The 16082-nt window shown below is 42.6% G+C and overlaps 1 protein-coding gene across 7 annotated transcripts in view; it reads left to right on the top strand.

Moving 5' to 3' along the window:
* Unc13b (unc-13 homolog B) overlaps positions 1-16082 on the top strand; it is an 82948-nt gene that overhangs the window by 27353 nt on the left and 39513 nt on the right. For 3 of the 7 annotated variants that reach the window (XM_032891880.1, XM_032891899.1, XM_032891909.1), the window contains exon 1: positions 6214-10013. The exons of 1 other annotated variant lie outside the window; for it this stretch is intronic. In XM_032891880.1, coding sequence (XP_032747771.1) covers positions 7748-10013 — 2266 coding nt within the window. In that variant the 5' untranslated portion in view covers positions 6214-7747. Of the gene's footprint in view, positions 1-6213; positions 10014-16082 lie in introns of those variants that run through there. 3 more of the 7 variants (XM_032891862.1, XM_032891871.1, XM_032891890.1) reach the window with 2 other exon arrangements.

The raw sequence follows: 16082 nt of genomic DNA, 5'->3' as shown, positions 1-16082 counted from the left end.
ACATATGCCACATGGCTTCTGGGCTAGATGGGTGAGACTTCTGTGGACTGCCACAGAAATGTAGTTGCTGAATAAACGAAGTCCTCCTCAGATTTGCTCTGAGGCCTGAGGAAGAGGAAGGCCTTTTCTCATTGTGCCAGGCTTTGGGAAGGCAGAAGAGAAGCAAGGTGACTGGGTTGTCACTGTAGTTCAGGGCTAGGCACAGCAAACAGTGTATACCCATTTTTGGCTGCAGAGTGAACGAGGGCAATGTTTCATTTACCTGGTACTCTGTGTCCCAGAGCTTCAGTGATACCTAGGTTCCACTAGGTTAAATTATGTTACAGCAAGTGATTTGAATGGTCTTTGATGACAAAGATACTTGGTTTCCCAGGACATCCTACCTAGACCATAGAATTGTTGGGATTAGGACAGCATGAGAACCACTGAACTAGAAAATCTCCACTGAGATGGGGCTGTTATTTGGTACAGGCAAGCTGGAATATTGGGGACCATGAAAATAGGACTCTGCCCCTCAGACAGCTTATGATGGATGTTCTATTGATTTGGATTGTCAAGTTCAGAATTCTGGATTCTAAAGTAGCCTTTGATCTTGACTGCTGTGATTGAGAGCTCATTTTGGTTTACTCAGTTTCCTCTCCTCCCTAGTCATCTATTGGCATAGCCTAAAGGAATTCTTTTTTTTTTTTTTTTTTTTTTTTTTTTTTTTCGGAGCTGGGGACCGAACCCAGGGCCTTGCGCTTGCTAGGCAAGGGCTCTACCGCTGGGCTAAATCCCCAACCCCTAAAGGAATTCTTTTATAGTGGCTGTTCAAAGAAACTGTTTGAGGGTGTGAACTGGGAGAAAATGGCACCATTTGGTATGAACTGCACTTGGGCACTGTCTCTGTCCATCAGCTTCTCCTCTCTAAAGGCTGATGGCAGATGTGGTGAACCAACCCAGAGCTTATTTTAGTGGAAGAGAAAACTGCCTTTGCATTGTGCTCTAACAGTTTCTTCCCATATTCTGAGTTCCCCCTGAGATTTGGAGCTCTGTGCCACATCTTTCTTAAATCTATAGCTTAGACATGAGGGGGCTACGTAGATAGGAGAGAAGGAAGGAACAGAGGGAGGAAGGAAAGAAGAAAGAAAATGGGGGAGGGGAGAGAGAGTAAGATTTATATTTAGCAAGAGGGAGAGACACTCACCGAGGGTGTGTGAGTGAGCTTGCTGGCAGGATTGTGTGTGCGTGAGTGTGCTGGGAAGGGGGTGTGTGCCAACAACGTGTGAGGAGGGCTGGTGCCCTATGGGAGGGTGCGGGCAGGCAGGAAGCAGCTGGAGAGGAGGAGGAGCAGAAGCACAGCCGGAGCTGCCCTGCTTTCCTCTCAGTCTCAGAGCGGAAAGGACTGAGTTAGAATTCCACGTCCAGTTGAAGTTTGCCTGCTATTGCCTTCAGCAGCCTGGTCTTCAGAATCCCCGTGAGCAGAGAGGTGCAGACCAGACTGGATTCCTAGATTTACAGCTACCAGACTCCCGCCCCGCCTTCTCCGAGGGGATTTCTGTGCTAGGCATTGTTCCTATCAGCAACTTTGCACAGAGGAGCCAGCCAGCTGGGTGCAACTGAGAATAATAGCTCCTTGGTTCCGTTTGCCGCTTAGGCAGGCGGCTGTGCTGTGGCTCAGAAAGTTCATCCTGTGGCTTCTCTGTCAGTCTGAGGCGTGCTTCTGAGAGGACTACTGCTTAAAGGCAGCAGCACTTGCATTCTAAAACTTGAGAATTTGTGGCTTTAATATTTTCTTCCCTTTTCATTTCCTTAACATTATTTTGATTCCAGCACCAAGGTAAGTGATATTGAATATATGATTGACTCTGAACGACAAGCAGGGACAAAAGCAAAGCTTTTGTGGGTGGAATATGGAACAGCTACATTAATTATGTAACTGCTTGAGCCAAGTTGCTGGTGGGGGTCATTATAATGAGTGAATAGCAGCATACTCAGCACTGGGGGGATCTACGCACGCACCTTTGGGTGCTGGTAACCTGACCATCCATTCCTCCTGGGCACTGCCGTCTGTACAGCTAACCTCTCCACCCCATTGGATGTGCATAGTTTCTGTCTTGATATGTCTCTGTGTGTTTAACTTACCTGCCTGTATATGTCCTCTACTATATATACATTGCATATAGACAACCTTTTTAGTCCTCTTATATGAATCACATAAGCTCTCTCTACCTCTGTGTACATTTATATAGAGATCGTCTGTCCCTCCATGCATTTATACATGTACTTAGGTAACCTTCCTGTCCTAGCTATATTCAGAAACCTTTTAATCTTTCTTTTGTACATGTGTGGGGCTATACTCTCCTGTCTGATATGTACATGTCTCTCATGTGTGCAGATACCATATAAACATAAATGTCCATTCTGAGTTTTCCCACCCTTGAGTGTATGTACACATGCATATAATGTGTCTATTTATGTCTATAGTGAAAGAGCCCTAACTTTGTAAATTGAAAACTTACTACTACCCTTTCTCAGTGACCGCGGTCAAGTTTAGCTCACCTTCTCTAAGTTCTATCTCTGTCTTCTATGAAATCAAAATAATAATTCTTGGCTTATAGAGTCACAATAATAAGTGAAAACCATGTAAACTGAAACTTCAAAATAAATGAATCTTTTGCCATCATTATTTGCTCTTTTAGTGGACCCTGCATCTGGCTGCATTGAGATTACACTCTCATTCACGGCAAGGTCTCCAGACCTTCATGTGAATGGGGCGCTTCTGTTGAAGTAACCATGTTTGTCTTACGGTTTTGCCCAGAATGTTGGAAAGAAGCTACAGGATATTGAGACAAGGTTGGATTGAGAAGGAAAAGAGATCTCACCTTCTGCAGTTAGGAGTTGGTCTTTGGTTCTTTGCAGGTAAACAGGTAAACAGATGAGCAGGATGACAGCAGTTTGCTGTTGCTGAGATGACACCGCTCTCTGCTCGAGCACCTGCTATCAAGGCTTGAAGGCTATTTACAGTAGTCCTACCCGGATTTAATTAATTAACATAGATCCATGTTGTCCAGTATGGTAGCTACTGGCCACGTGAGACTGTTCATTCTACTTTGATTTTTTTTTTTAAAACAGAGTCTCATTAGCTCAGATTGACCTTGAAGTGTCTACATAGCTGAAGATGACTTTGAAATCTTGCTCCCCTATCTCTGCCTCCCAAATATTGGGAGTAGCCAGTGAGTAAGGAGAGGCACTTGCATTCATGTCTAATGGCCTAATGATCTGGCCCCCAGATCCTACAAAGTGAAAACCAAATCCCACACAAGCCATGGTGCATGTACACACACACACACACACACACACACACACACACACACACACACACACACACTCTCTCTCTCTCTCTCTCTCTCTCTCTCTCTCTCTTATACTTATAGACAGGTGCTACTATGCCCAGCTAATTAGTTTATATTGAGATGTGCTGATGTAATATAGATGATTCAAGGATTTAGTATAAAAAAGAATATAAATATACAATTAATGATTTTATATTGATTACATTTACAATATTATTTTGGATTTGGAGTTAATAACACATATTAGGATTAATTTTACATGCATCTTTTTACTTTTTTATATGTCTGGTTGGGAACTTAAAATATACACGTGGTTTACATTATATTTCTGTTGGGAGAGTGCTGCTCTGGCTCATCACCAACACAAGGATCAAGGCAGCTTTTCTTGCTGGAAGGGCAAGTGGAAGCACATCAAGTGGGAGCCTACCACCACAGCGCCCATCAGTCACCACAGCGCCCATCAATCACCACAGCACCCATCAATCACCACAGCACCCATCAATCACCATCAGTCACCACAGCGCCCATCAGTCACCACAGCACCCATCACCACAGCATCCATCACCACAGTGCATATCACTTCCGCACCTGCCTGGACAGATACTAGCTAACTGGCAGCCTGGTAATTTTTATTTTAAATAAGTTTCAGGAAATTATAAATAAATGTTATTAAGAAGAAATTTTCAACTTAGTTTTACAATGGAAACAGGTTGTTGGTCATCAGTCTACAAGGAAACCTGGACTTTGAAGTTTTCATATTGTCATGGAAACATAGGTAGATCAGAAAAAGTAGGAGACTGGGATTTTAATCCAGTTATACCATCAGTTCCTCATTCTTCCCATGGCACCAGGTCTCACTGTGTACCAAGCTCTGTGCTTTCAATAGTGAGACCCTGCACCAGGCATTAGGAGTTTGGAGATAAAGAAAGAACACTTTCTTGGTAATATGGTTCATAGCCATTGTGGGCCCTTAAATAAGAATTTCCTCTCCCCACTCCCCGCAGTAAGAATAAGGGTGTCCTTCTATGTCAAGAGTCATGATCTTGGTAAGTGGGCTTTTGGGAAGCTAGAGTACTTGCTCCACCTAGTACTTTCAGGTTAAAAATTTAGGAAAAAAAAATGCTGCAAGAGCCAAACAGAACAAGTCCATGGGCAAATGTAGACCACAGGAATGTGGAGAAACTGCAGAGCCAGGGCCAGACTAAACCCGGTCTAGGGCATTCTCACTGCTTTGTACTTATCTTGCTCCTTGTGGGCCGTGATCTCTCTTTCTGACAAGATACTCTAGGGATTGGCTCTTGCCCACAAACCGACATCCTAAGAGTACCCCACCTGCTGTGGGCTGTGACTGGCTCTAGAATCTCTCCTCTCACCATATCCACCTCAGCATAATTGGTAAATGACCCAGTGACCATATATCCTTGATTTTGAGGGGAGGGGTCCTCAGCACTGTTGGCCTCGGCCCTTGAGATCCTTGCACAGAATGCAACGAGAGGCTGCTTGATAAATGTGTTTATAAAGCCTTTGCCCATTTCTCAGAGGTTGGTGGTTGTTTCATTCAAGCCAAAATTTGGGTCTGAGGCATGTTTTACAAGAGATAGTCACATTCTTAATCATGTTTCTCTGACAAGTCAGAAGAGTAATGAATCAGCCATTTAAGAACCCTGAGACGTGCTTCTCTTGCTTTCAGTAGGTTGCTGTAGTATGAAATGTGGTTTACATATCCACTCCCAGCCCTAACTCTTAGTTCTCCATCATCAAATCTTTAGCTTTCTAGTTCATTTATTTTCCTTTCCTGTGTCTCCTTTTTGAATGCAATGAGCTCTTGAAGGACAACCTTACTTTTTCCAGCATCAATTCCTTAGGGAAAATAAGACACAGAAATATATTCCCATTTCAGAGTCTGTGCATGAAATTGAGAGAGGTGACTGCAGCAGATAGGCCGGCAGACAGGCAGAATGGCAGCACACACTTCAATGTCAACTAGGGGCCTGGGTTAAAGCAGAGGATGCACCAAAGCCTCCTTAGCCCATCCAGCAGGAAGTAGTCTCTGTGGCCTTACTTGTCCTGGTTTTGTGTATCACTTCTTTCTTACTCTCACTCCTGTAGTAAATGCTTACTTTTAAATTATAATGTGTCAGCAACATATCGCTTTGCCATGTCATTCATTCTCATCCATTCTCCATCTCCCTCACTGTAATATATTAAAGAGTACAGACGGTTTCCTATATTTCTGACATGTAGCTTACTGCCTGGCATCTCCTTTATGTATTTATTAACTCTAGTTGACTTGGAGATCAGATGATCCTTCCACATGGTCCCTGCCATTCCACTCAGTAGTAGCAAAGAGAGATTGAGGAAGAAGACTGGCTTGAGTCTCCTGGACCCACAGGTTGCCCATTTTCTGATAGTCCATTGAGCTCTGAGCAGAGTGACTAAGTAACTCTCAGGTAACACAGTGAGCTTATTTCCTGCCTCAGAGCCTAAAAACCAGGATGACCAAGTGATTTTGGTGTCATTGTGGAACATGTATGCCCAGCAGGTAATTCTTAAGTTTGGTTCATATAGAGGAAGTGGCTACAAATCAAAGAAGGTTTGGAGGGTTTTGCTTGTTCGTTTAAATGGAAGCAAGCCTCTGTTTGGAGCTGGGAGAAGCTGCTATGAGCCTGGTTTCTTGAGATCCAGCATAAAGCAGTAACGATTGGATTGGACTTGTTTGTGGCCTCACAAAATATGTAATTTACTTAGATGAGGAATTCCTTGTTAAAGTTCTTATAGGAGCAGGAGAGAAGTCAGGGAGATAGGAAGTGGGAATTCATCGAGTTTCTGCCTCTTGCTTCTTGACCTAGTTATCTCCTGTAAAAACACCAGCTTATCTTTCCCCAAGTCCTATGGCTCACCCTGCTTCTCTATCCAGGGAGGCACAGTGCTTTTGCATTTCAGGCCTGTAGACTAAGTGTAGATTACGTGACTTCCTTTAAAATGAGTTGCAATTAGGTCAGCTTTTGTTCTTTAAGGCAATTTCTCTCTTTTAGTAAGGATTTAGATGACTTATAAATCATGAGAAAATCTTTAAAAAAAAAAAAAAGCCAGGGGAATGATCCCACATCAAATAACTTAATGGTAGTGTGTCTCCCACTAGTTCATCTTGTCTCTTGAAGGACAGCCTCACAGGACCATGGATTCTTGGTAGCCCTGTGCATCTCCTGGGTCTCTGTTTCCCTCCTTGTACTTTCCACTCTGCTCCTCCCCACATTTTGCATCTTCCTAATTAAAAGGAAATGTGTGCCCTCGCCAAAGAGGATAGTAATCCACATCTGTCCTGCCAGTAACTTAAAGTACCAGGAGCAAGAATAGTAGCTGTACAACTTTTTTGGAGAACATCAAAGTACCCTGTGTGATATACCAACTCTCCACTTGTGCCGTGCATTGCTGTACCCTGACCAGTCAGAGGGTCAGCATCCGTCTGTTACTTGATCAGTACAGTCATGTGAAGAGAATGCCTTGAAGGATCCATTGCCCCTGTAGTGAGTCTTATTATTTGTGGGCCTTTAGCTGTCTGCTCTATGAGATTTAAATATGTTGAGTGCTATCTGAGTTCTGGACATTGCCGCTTATTCTGGAATTAGCTCTAGTAGTAACTTTTCTTCCTTCAAAAACTTGCCATGGTCTCTTTTCCAAGTGAATGGCTGCCATCAGCAAACAGCGATGAACTACAAATCCTCACCAGAAAAACAAAATGGATAAGAAAGAAACATCTCATCTTTCGTCTTTCATTTCATGCGTGAATGTTAAACATCTTCTTGTTCATCTCTGAGTCAGATCCCAGTGCTGATTTTGTGAAGGTTTGACTAAGAAGTCACTAACTGACCTTACTTTCCCTTATCACTTCCCAGCAGCTTGTCTCAACATGGTCTTCGTACTTGTTGAGAACATAAAAGACATGGTTTGGTTTTGAATCAATATTTTAAAAGAGTCAAGGAAAGAGCACTGATGCTACAGCCTTTAAGGCAAAGAAAGGTTGGAGGGCTGCTCAGGCTGAATTCTTACTGTCTTTGAAGGCATTGTTCTTATCCCTGCTTGACGCTTGGCCATATTTAAGTTTCCGGTTTCTTTTTTATCTGAGTGTACTGTTCTTTTTTTCATGAGCTACAGGATGAAAGCCAAGCCAGGATCCAGAGACATGTGTCAGGTTTGAGGCCTATACATGAGGTCATTCCAGGCAGTACTGTGGCTAAACCTAAGCCTTCAACTAACAATAGTTGTTAAAAACCAACTCAAAAAAGAAAGGAAGGAAGAAGAAAAGAAAGAAAAAGGACTAGGCTCTTCCAAGGCCATTTCTATTCAGCATCCCAGCAAGAAAGGAGGAAAAAGAAAGAAGCAAAGAGCCGTCACCTCTCCTGAGGGGGAAAATGAAGCGACTGTTGCGGGAGTCTGAGGAAGAAATCATGCTGACACTGGGACCTTCATCCAGCCTCTCACCAGATCAGGTCAGGACAGAGACTGTGTGTACTGTCAAGGGCAAGTCCACAGGTCCTACTGGGTCCTTGCCAGAGGACAACTTCCCACCCCTTTGCTGTGAGTCAGCTGACTCCACCACTAGTGGAGAGAGAGATGGGGACCTGGCCCAACTTGGTAGCTCTGAGCAGCAAGCCAGTAGCCAACCTTCTCTGGCCTGCACTGCTTGTGCTTCAGGGTCTGATTCTCGGGAACTCTCGCCTGCCAGCATAACAAGCTGTTCAGAGCCTTCAGAGAGAAACCAAGCCAGGCCCATTTTCCCCAGAGGTCCTGGCCAAAGATGTAGGCATGAGCATCAGGAGCCTCTGGGAGATGTAGTAGAATATATCATCAGAGAGCTGCAAGGAATCAGTCGTCTCCAGTCTGAGATTGCTGAGCTGCAACAGCACTTGAACCAAGTCCGGGGCTCTGTGGATGAAGTATCTAGCTGTGTAGACTCAGTGCTGAGTGAAATAGAAGGCTTGCACGTGGGTAGCAGCTCCCTGAGCAAAGTACGCCATGGGGAAAAGGCCCAGGAATTCCATGTAGAAAGATCCAGAGAGGAAGCTATTCTTTATTTGTATGGACTTCCTGAACATGATGGGGAAAGCACTGTGGAACTGGTAGATAACTTTCTAGCTAAGCACCTCTGTGTCAATGGCATGCAGTGCAACAGGTATGTCAGGGAGGCATACAGGGCAGGCACAGCTCCTGCCCCCCGGCCCACTGTGGTGAAACTTGTCCACCCAGAGCACAGAGACCTCATCTTGCAAAAATCCATCCTCTTGCAGAGTGTGGGGGTCAGGGTTGCTACCAGAGAGGAACCAGTCTGGCCAGAAGGGTGTAAGAATCCCCCAAAGGAGTCTCTATCATGCTTGCAACAATTTCAAGACCACAGTCGGAACCATCAGGGTAAACCAGCTCTTCAGCTAGAAACAGGGAACAGAAGACAAATGTCGGGACCACACCAGATGAGGACTCAGAATCAACATAGAGAACCCCAGGCTTCTGAGCATCAAGGCCTTAGTTTCCTACCAAAGGATGGCTCAGCAAAACAGAGTGATGTGTCTAAGCTGCAGGATGAAGTAAAAGGAACATCAGGAGCTCCCCAGGTAATCAGTGATCCTTGTGGTGAACTTTCTCTCCTCCATCAACTTGAGGGGTCTTCCCCAGTGTTAATCCCAAAAGAGGAAGATTGTGGAAAATTACAGATTTTCAAACAGGACAGCCAAGAGCATGAGGCATGTAACGTGACAAAGCTACAAAGTGATTGCAACAATGCAATTAAAGCCAGCAGTTGCCTTTCACTGTCTGGACCACTGAAAGCAGAGAAGGTAAACGCAGAGGACAGGATGCTAGGCCGTGAAGATGGACTTGATATTCTGAGCCCAAAGCAGCTGGAGGACCTTTTGGCAGACAAGTCTAGGAGGTTTGCAACTCTGAATCCCGACAGCGCAGTGGAGGAAGTGATCATAGGACCCGAGACTTTCAGTAACATGGTGCATATTGACCTGAATGAAGAAGAGACCTGTACTGCCCAGGTCCTTAAGAACGTCTTTGATAAGTCCTCATGTGTTCTCGGTGGCTCCCAGGAGGATGAAGATGTAGAAATTAAATTTCACACAACTAAGCTGAGTCGAGCGATCCACCACTTTCGTTTGGCTCTTCAGGGGGTATTTCAGAAGCTGGAGAACAATGGGTCCATCAGTCCTGAGGACCTGGAAAGCAATGAGAGTGGTTCCCAGTCAGAAAACAGTGATAGACTTCTTTGGACAGTAAGTTCAGGAGGTGCCCACGATTGTTCAGTGGAGAGTCCAGCAAGTCAGGGGAGTGAGAGCTTGCTCAGTGTGGTCTCTGGTGGAGTAGGCATCTCTGTACAGGGTGATCAGACACCTCAAGCACCAAGTAACTTCTCTCTTGCTTCTAACAACTCACCTCTTACAAACTCATTGCTCAGTTTCCCTCTAGCCCCAGGTCTGGGAAACGAGACTTGTTCCAGGCCTGACTCTCCTAATCAAGGCAAACTGAGTTTAGAACAAGTATGTGCAGAGACCATTTACCTTAACAAATGCATCAACAATTTTAAAAACGTCCTAAGAGAGAAAAGACTGAGGCAGAAAAAACTTTTGCAAGAGCTAGTACAGACGGCAAGTCATCTTTCAGTAGAAGACATCCCCTCAGGTACTCTGAGTGTCTGTGTAATGGGATCCCAGCTGGCTCAGTACGGCATTCATCTGCATTGTGGCGGGTTTAACAAAGTGATGGGGTTGGTCCATAGCTTGAATCGGCGTAGGTTACTTTGGGAAATAGAAGGAAAGAGGGTGCTAAGTTTAGGAGGGAGGTTCTAGTCCCTGTCCTTAGGCCATTTCCAGTCTTTTGGGGGAACCTGGGAAGTACCCTTTCAAAAGAGAGAGGACCTTTTATTTGGGTCACAGTAGGCTACAGTTTAGATGTGGGAAGCAAGAATGGAAAATAAAGCACGTTTATTCCTGGGTCCCACAGGGGCAGAAAAAAGAATCCTATGTTGCATTTTAAAATGCCTTTTCATGGTCTTCTTTGAAAGATGTCCATATCCCTAGTAGTTGAAGGTATTTCTCCATGGTCACTGGACTTTCCTTAACCTCTGCTTCTACCTGTCTCCATCCTGGTTCTGGCCTTACTTACACAGAGCATCTAAGAGCTGCCTACTTAGCAGTGCTGACCCTGCCCGAGGGCCCAGCGGTCCTCCGAGGCTCATATTCCCTTTACCTTCCCCAGCTACCTGAGAACTAAAACAAAATGTTATTTTTAACTGCAGGAAATAAAAGAATTTGTTTCTAGGCAGTATGGAAATCTGTAGTTTTACATTTTCTTCTCCCAATCAAAATTAAATTTATCCAAAGAGCATATGCTATATTTATCCAATTTTAAATGTAAATGGGGTTATCCTTTTCTGCATATAACCTGATTAGGTTTCCCAAGACAAAATTAAAATGAAGAAACGTATCTTGCTGGCAGAAGTGTAAGAGAAGAACCATATCTTACTGACAGAAGTGTAAGGGACCAGATACTCATACAATGTTGATGGGACAGGATGAGGAAAGCATTGGGGAAATGTATCAGTGTTATAAATATATGCACCTTTAGAGCCCTCAGCCTCGCTTCCAGGAATGTATCCTGCAGACACATTTCTACATGTGGAAGTAGCATATGTACAAGGTTATTTTTGAAGTATTGTTTTTAATAGTAAGGATTGAAAAACAACCTAAATGTCCTTTAAATATATGATGAAATAAAATTTTGGCATGCACAATGGGATGTAGTACCATGTAGCTATATAAAAGAGTGGGGTAGCTCTTTATCCAAATGGAAGCTACGTGACCTAATCTTTGTCAACCTAAAAAAAAAAAAAAAAAAAAAAAGCATAGTGCAAAACAGAGCGTGTGAGATGCTTCCATTTCTATAAAAAGAGAGAAAGAAATACACCCCCTTAGGGCCTGCTGTAGTATAATGTTGAGGAATAGATACATAAGAAACTGGTATAGTCATGTATTACTTGACAGAAATACAGCCTGAGAAATGCACTCTTGGTAACCTCCTCATTGTGTGAGCATTAAAGTATATATACACGAACCTAGGTGGTATATAATCTACAGTAGACCCAGGCCATGTGACATACACCATTGCTATATGTATGCTGTTGCTTGCTCACATGTTGTGTAGCACACGGCCAGGTATGGTTCTCCATGGGAGAGAGTTATTGGGCAAAATACTAGTGAAATGGAATGGAGGCGTTTTAAATTTTTTAAAAAATACTGTATACCTCTTCAATATATTTAAGGACTTAAATAATACCAATGGTAATATCAAGTCATAAACTTCAATTTAGAAAACAAAAACAAAAAAAAAAAAAATGGAAATCACGTCGATTTCTTCTCAAATATCCTGGAGCTGTTCCCGACAGCTTAACTATGTGTAAAACAATCCAAGTTCCTTTACTTTCATTCAAGGTTTCTTCAGCAGTCTCCAGCTTATATTTTCATGTTTATCTTCTCTTGTTCCTCTGAACCCCTCCCCACAGGAAACTGCTGTCTTAGGATTTGCCCTGCTTTTTCTGTTTTCAGCACATTAGTGATCATATACTTCCTTCTAACCAGAGGCCCTGCATTCAGCATGCCAGCAGACTGCATTTACTTATTAACTACCCGAAGCACCTCTTCCTTCTGTAATCCACCTTCTGTAAGGGATTTCTTTTGCTCTTTACTCCAAGACCAATTTTGCCCTCTCCAGAAATTATTTCATTGCAGCAGCAAAAGAAGCATTGGGTGGTTAAAGCAGTCCATCCTTACAAAGTTCTTAAAGTTTGAAGGTCAAAAAGCCCTGAGATGAGGGCCACACTTTAACCTGCATTTCATCCTCCTCCTAATGAGTCAGTCAGCACAACTGGTAGTCATTTTCTTATTCTATTATGGAAGCTTTAATATTGTAACTATATAACATAAAATTGCCCTTACACGGGGTTGGGGATTTGGCTCAGTGGTAGAGCGCTTGCCTAGGAAGTGCCAGGTCCTGGGTTCGGTCCCCAGCCCTGGAAAAAAAGAAAAAAAAAAGTGCCAAAATTGCCCTTACACCCATTAAAAGGTATTGTTTTTATATACTCACATAATTATAAGACCATCAATTATCTAATATAAGAACGTTTCTAACATCTTTTTTTCTATTAAATAAAGAATAGTTCATTCTTTATTGATACACACTTTCCAATTATTTCCAATCTTCTGTGTTGTAGAAGGCCAGAAAGAATTGTGTGAGTGAACTGAGGAGAGGCAAAGCTAGACTCTTCCCTCTGCACATGCTCATCCCTTGACATGTGCTGCTTCTTGGTAGATTTCTGCCTACTTCTCAGGTTATCCCACATGAGGCTGTCTATTGCTCCCTGACTCTTTTTTTCCTCCATCTTTATTAACTTGGGTATTTCTTATTTACATTTCGATTGTTATTCTCTTTCCTGGTTTCCAGGCCAACATCCCCCTAACCCCTCCCCTCCCTTCTTTATGGGTGTTCCTCTCCCCCATCCTTCCCCCCATTACCGCCCTCCCCCCAACAATCACTTTCACTGGGGGTTCAGTCTTGGCAGGACCAAGGGCTTCCCCTTCCACTGGTGCTCTTACTAGGCTATTCAATGCTACCTATGAGATCAGAGTCCAGGATCAGTCCATGTATAGTCTTTGGGTAGTGGCTTAGTCCCTGGAAGCTCTGGTTGGTTGGCATTGTTGTTCATATGGGGTCTCGAGCCCCTTCTAGCTCTTCCAGTCCTTTCTCTGATTCTTTCAATGGGGGTCCCATTCTTAGTTCAGTGGTTTGCTGCTGGCATTCGCCTATGTATTTGCCGTATTCTGGCTGTGTCTCTCAGGAGAGATCTACCTCCAGTTCCTGTCAGCCTGCACTTCTTTGCTTCATCCATCTTACCTAGTTTGGTGGCTGTATATGTATGGGCCACATGTGGGGCAGGCTCTGAATGCGTTTCCAACATCTTAAGCATCTCCATTTGCAATCACTCTCCCACCCCTTTGCCTCCAGCCTCTGACAATCACTAGTCCACTTTGTTTCTGTGACTTTGAGATCTGCATACTTCCACAAATAGCGGACATTTTGTGTATATTTATTTAGCGTGTTATTTTAATCTCACCAGTGGTATTGCACACGTCAGTGCTTCGTTTTCTTTTCTGGGACTGAATAATATTCCCTGGGGAGACATTCTGTTGGTGGTCTTCTGGAGGATTGTTACCACTTCTTGCTCTTAAGAATAATGCTTCTATGAAACTGGCGTTTTGTCCGTTTGTCTGAATGTTTTTTCTTTCTGAGTCAGTACCCAGGCTGCTAGGATTATAGGCTGACTGCACCTTGTCCATACTGGACATGCTTTATAATCTCTTGGATATTTATTCAGAGGTAGAATTGTTGTTTCCTGGGGTGATTCTGTGTTTGACAAGTTAGGGAATTAAACTGTTTGATAGTGTGTTCAACAGGAACATAGAGTTTTAATTTCAGACTAGCACTGGCTAGAATATTTGTCCATTTGACCACTCTAGTGGTTGTCAAGTGGTTTCTCAATGAAGTTTTGATTTGCATTTTCATAGTGTCTAATGTTATTAAACATTTTCCCATATGTTTGTTGGTCCTTTTTGTATTATCACTAGAGTAATGTACATTTAAATTTTTGACACATTTAAAAATTGTTTATTTGTTAGTAAGTTGTATACAAGCTATTGTATGTTCTGGATATAAGTGCATATATTACTTGTAAATATTTTGTCTGATTTTATTGTTGTTTATTTTCTTGTTGTCTAGGGAGCATAATTTTTTATAAGAATTTTATAACTTTTATTACAAAGTTTTACTATGGTAAAATATTTATCCATTTCAAATTGTAAATTCTATATCTTCACATTATATAACCATCACTACATCTATGTGCTTTTTCCAGCCCTGAAACCTTTAAATACTAATTGTCCATTGTACTTCCCTTGGTCTCTGAACTTTGTTTCTGTGAACCCAACTGCTTTAGTGAGTGAAATAGTGAATGTGTGTAAGTAGAATCAAATGATGTTTATCCTTCGAGGGTGGCTTATTTTATTTGGCCTCATATCCTCTAGGTTCATCCATGAGACAGCATTTTCTCCCAAGCAGTATGCTACTGCATGTATACACTAGCTTTTCACCCATCTATTTGCCTGTGGTGAACAGTTGAGTAGCATCTTCTGTGGCTGTGGTGAACAGTGCTGCTCTGAGCATGGGTAGATGGTATGTGTTGAGTTCCTGCTCTCATTTCTTTTGGGTGTGTACTCTGAGGTGGGATTACTGTGTCAGACATCATCCTCACTATGATTATCTTATTTTTTGAGACAGGGTCTCTTCTCCAGCCCAAGCTAAAACATAAAGTAAGGAGTCACAGTAAAAGTCAAAAGTCCTAAGGCCATTTTGAAGGAGAGAAGAGTAAAATCATCCTGACAGACACCCTAAAATGCACAGTGCACAAGGGTTAGGTTGAACCCCTGACTAACACAGAACAACTCCAAGGCTATGTCTTAACTGCATTAAAAGAAAGAACAACTTCAAATGGGTCACAGACTAAGTATATAAACCTAAACCCATAATGTTCTTTGAGAAGTACCTCAGAGGATTGGAGATTGTGGAGCTGGCTCAGTTGGCAAAGTGCAGAATTTTATATTACTACTAGCAGTGCACAGGAATTCCAGAGGATCTTTAATTTTTTTTATTTAATAAGAACCATTGTAATTGATGTGAAGTAGTACACAAAAGTCTTGAATTTTGATAAAATTCAGTTTATTACCTTTTTCTTGTCTTGGTCATGATTTTGTTAACAGCTGAGAAATCATGGTTTAAAACAAAATCACAAAGATTTAATACTTCATGTGTGTAATAGAGGAAGACACTTGAATTCAGGTCCTCATGCTTGCACAGCAGACATTTAACTAAGCCATTTCCCTAGCCCCTAATTCTTTTTTTTTTTTTTTTGAGAATTTTATAGTTTTAGTTGGTATATTTAGGTTCATGATCCATTTGAAGTTATGTGTGCATGGTCCAAGGTACAAGTACAGTTCAACCTCACTCTTAGGCATTATGTATGCCTAGTTGTCTGGTATCATTTATTAAACTGTTTGTTTCCTCTAAAACAGCCATAGCACATTTGTCAGACATGAACTGAGCATGAGAGTAGGGGTTGTTCCTGGACTCTCTGTCCTTCCCTTCGATCTTCTTGAGACATTCTCTTCACTTGGCTCCCATAAAAGCTGTCTGGGCTTTCTCAAGGTAATTTCTGCATGCCGTTGCTTTCAGGCTATGCTTATCTATCTGTCTTTATCTCTTCAACCTCACAGCATCCCAGGGCTCAACCATGCCACTTCCTCTCTGTCCTACCCACTGCTGAAGTGATAATCTTCCAGACATAGGGATTTATAATCATTCTGAAACTCATGTCTTCCACAAACCCCACTCCATGTCTACTCAGTATGATTATTAGGAGGTAAACAGGTGTCGTAGACAGAGCATATCCCAATCAGACTCGAGATCTTTCTTCTCAATTCCCCAGCAACTCTGCTCTTTATCTAGTTTTTCTTCCAGTAAATAGCAGTCATTCCTGACTTCTTTTTTCCCAACAACTAACATCCAATCTATTAGTACATTCTGCCTCCTCTACCTTTAACTTTATTCATTCATTTCCTCTCTGTGTCTGTCTGTCTGTCTGTC

The sequence above is a fragment of the Rattus rattus genome, chromosome 1, assembly GCF_011064425.1.
Source record: "Rattus rattus isolate New Zealand chromosome 1, Rrattus_CSIRO_v1, whole genome shotgun sequence".
Classification (NCBI taxonomy): domain Eukaryota; kingdom Metazoa; phylum Chordata; class Mammalia; order Rodentia; family Muridae; genus Rattus; species Rattus rattus.
This window is presented reverse-complemented; position numbering and strand designations above follow the sequence as displayed.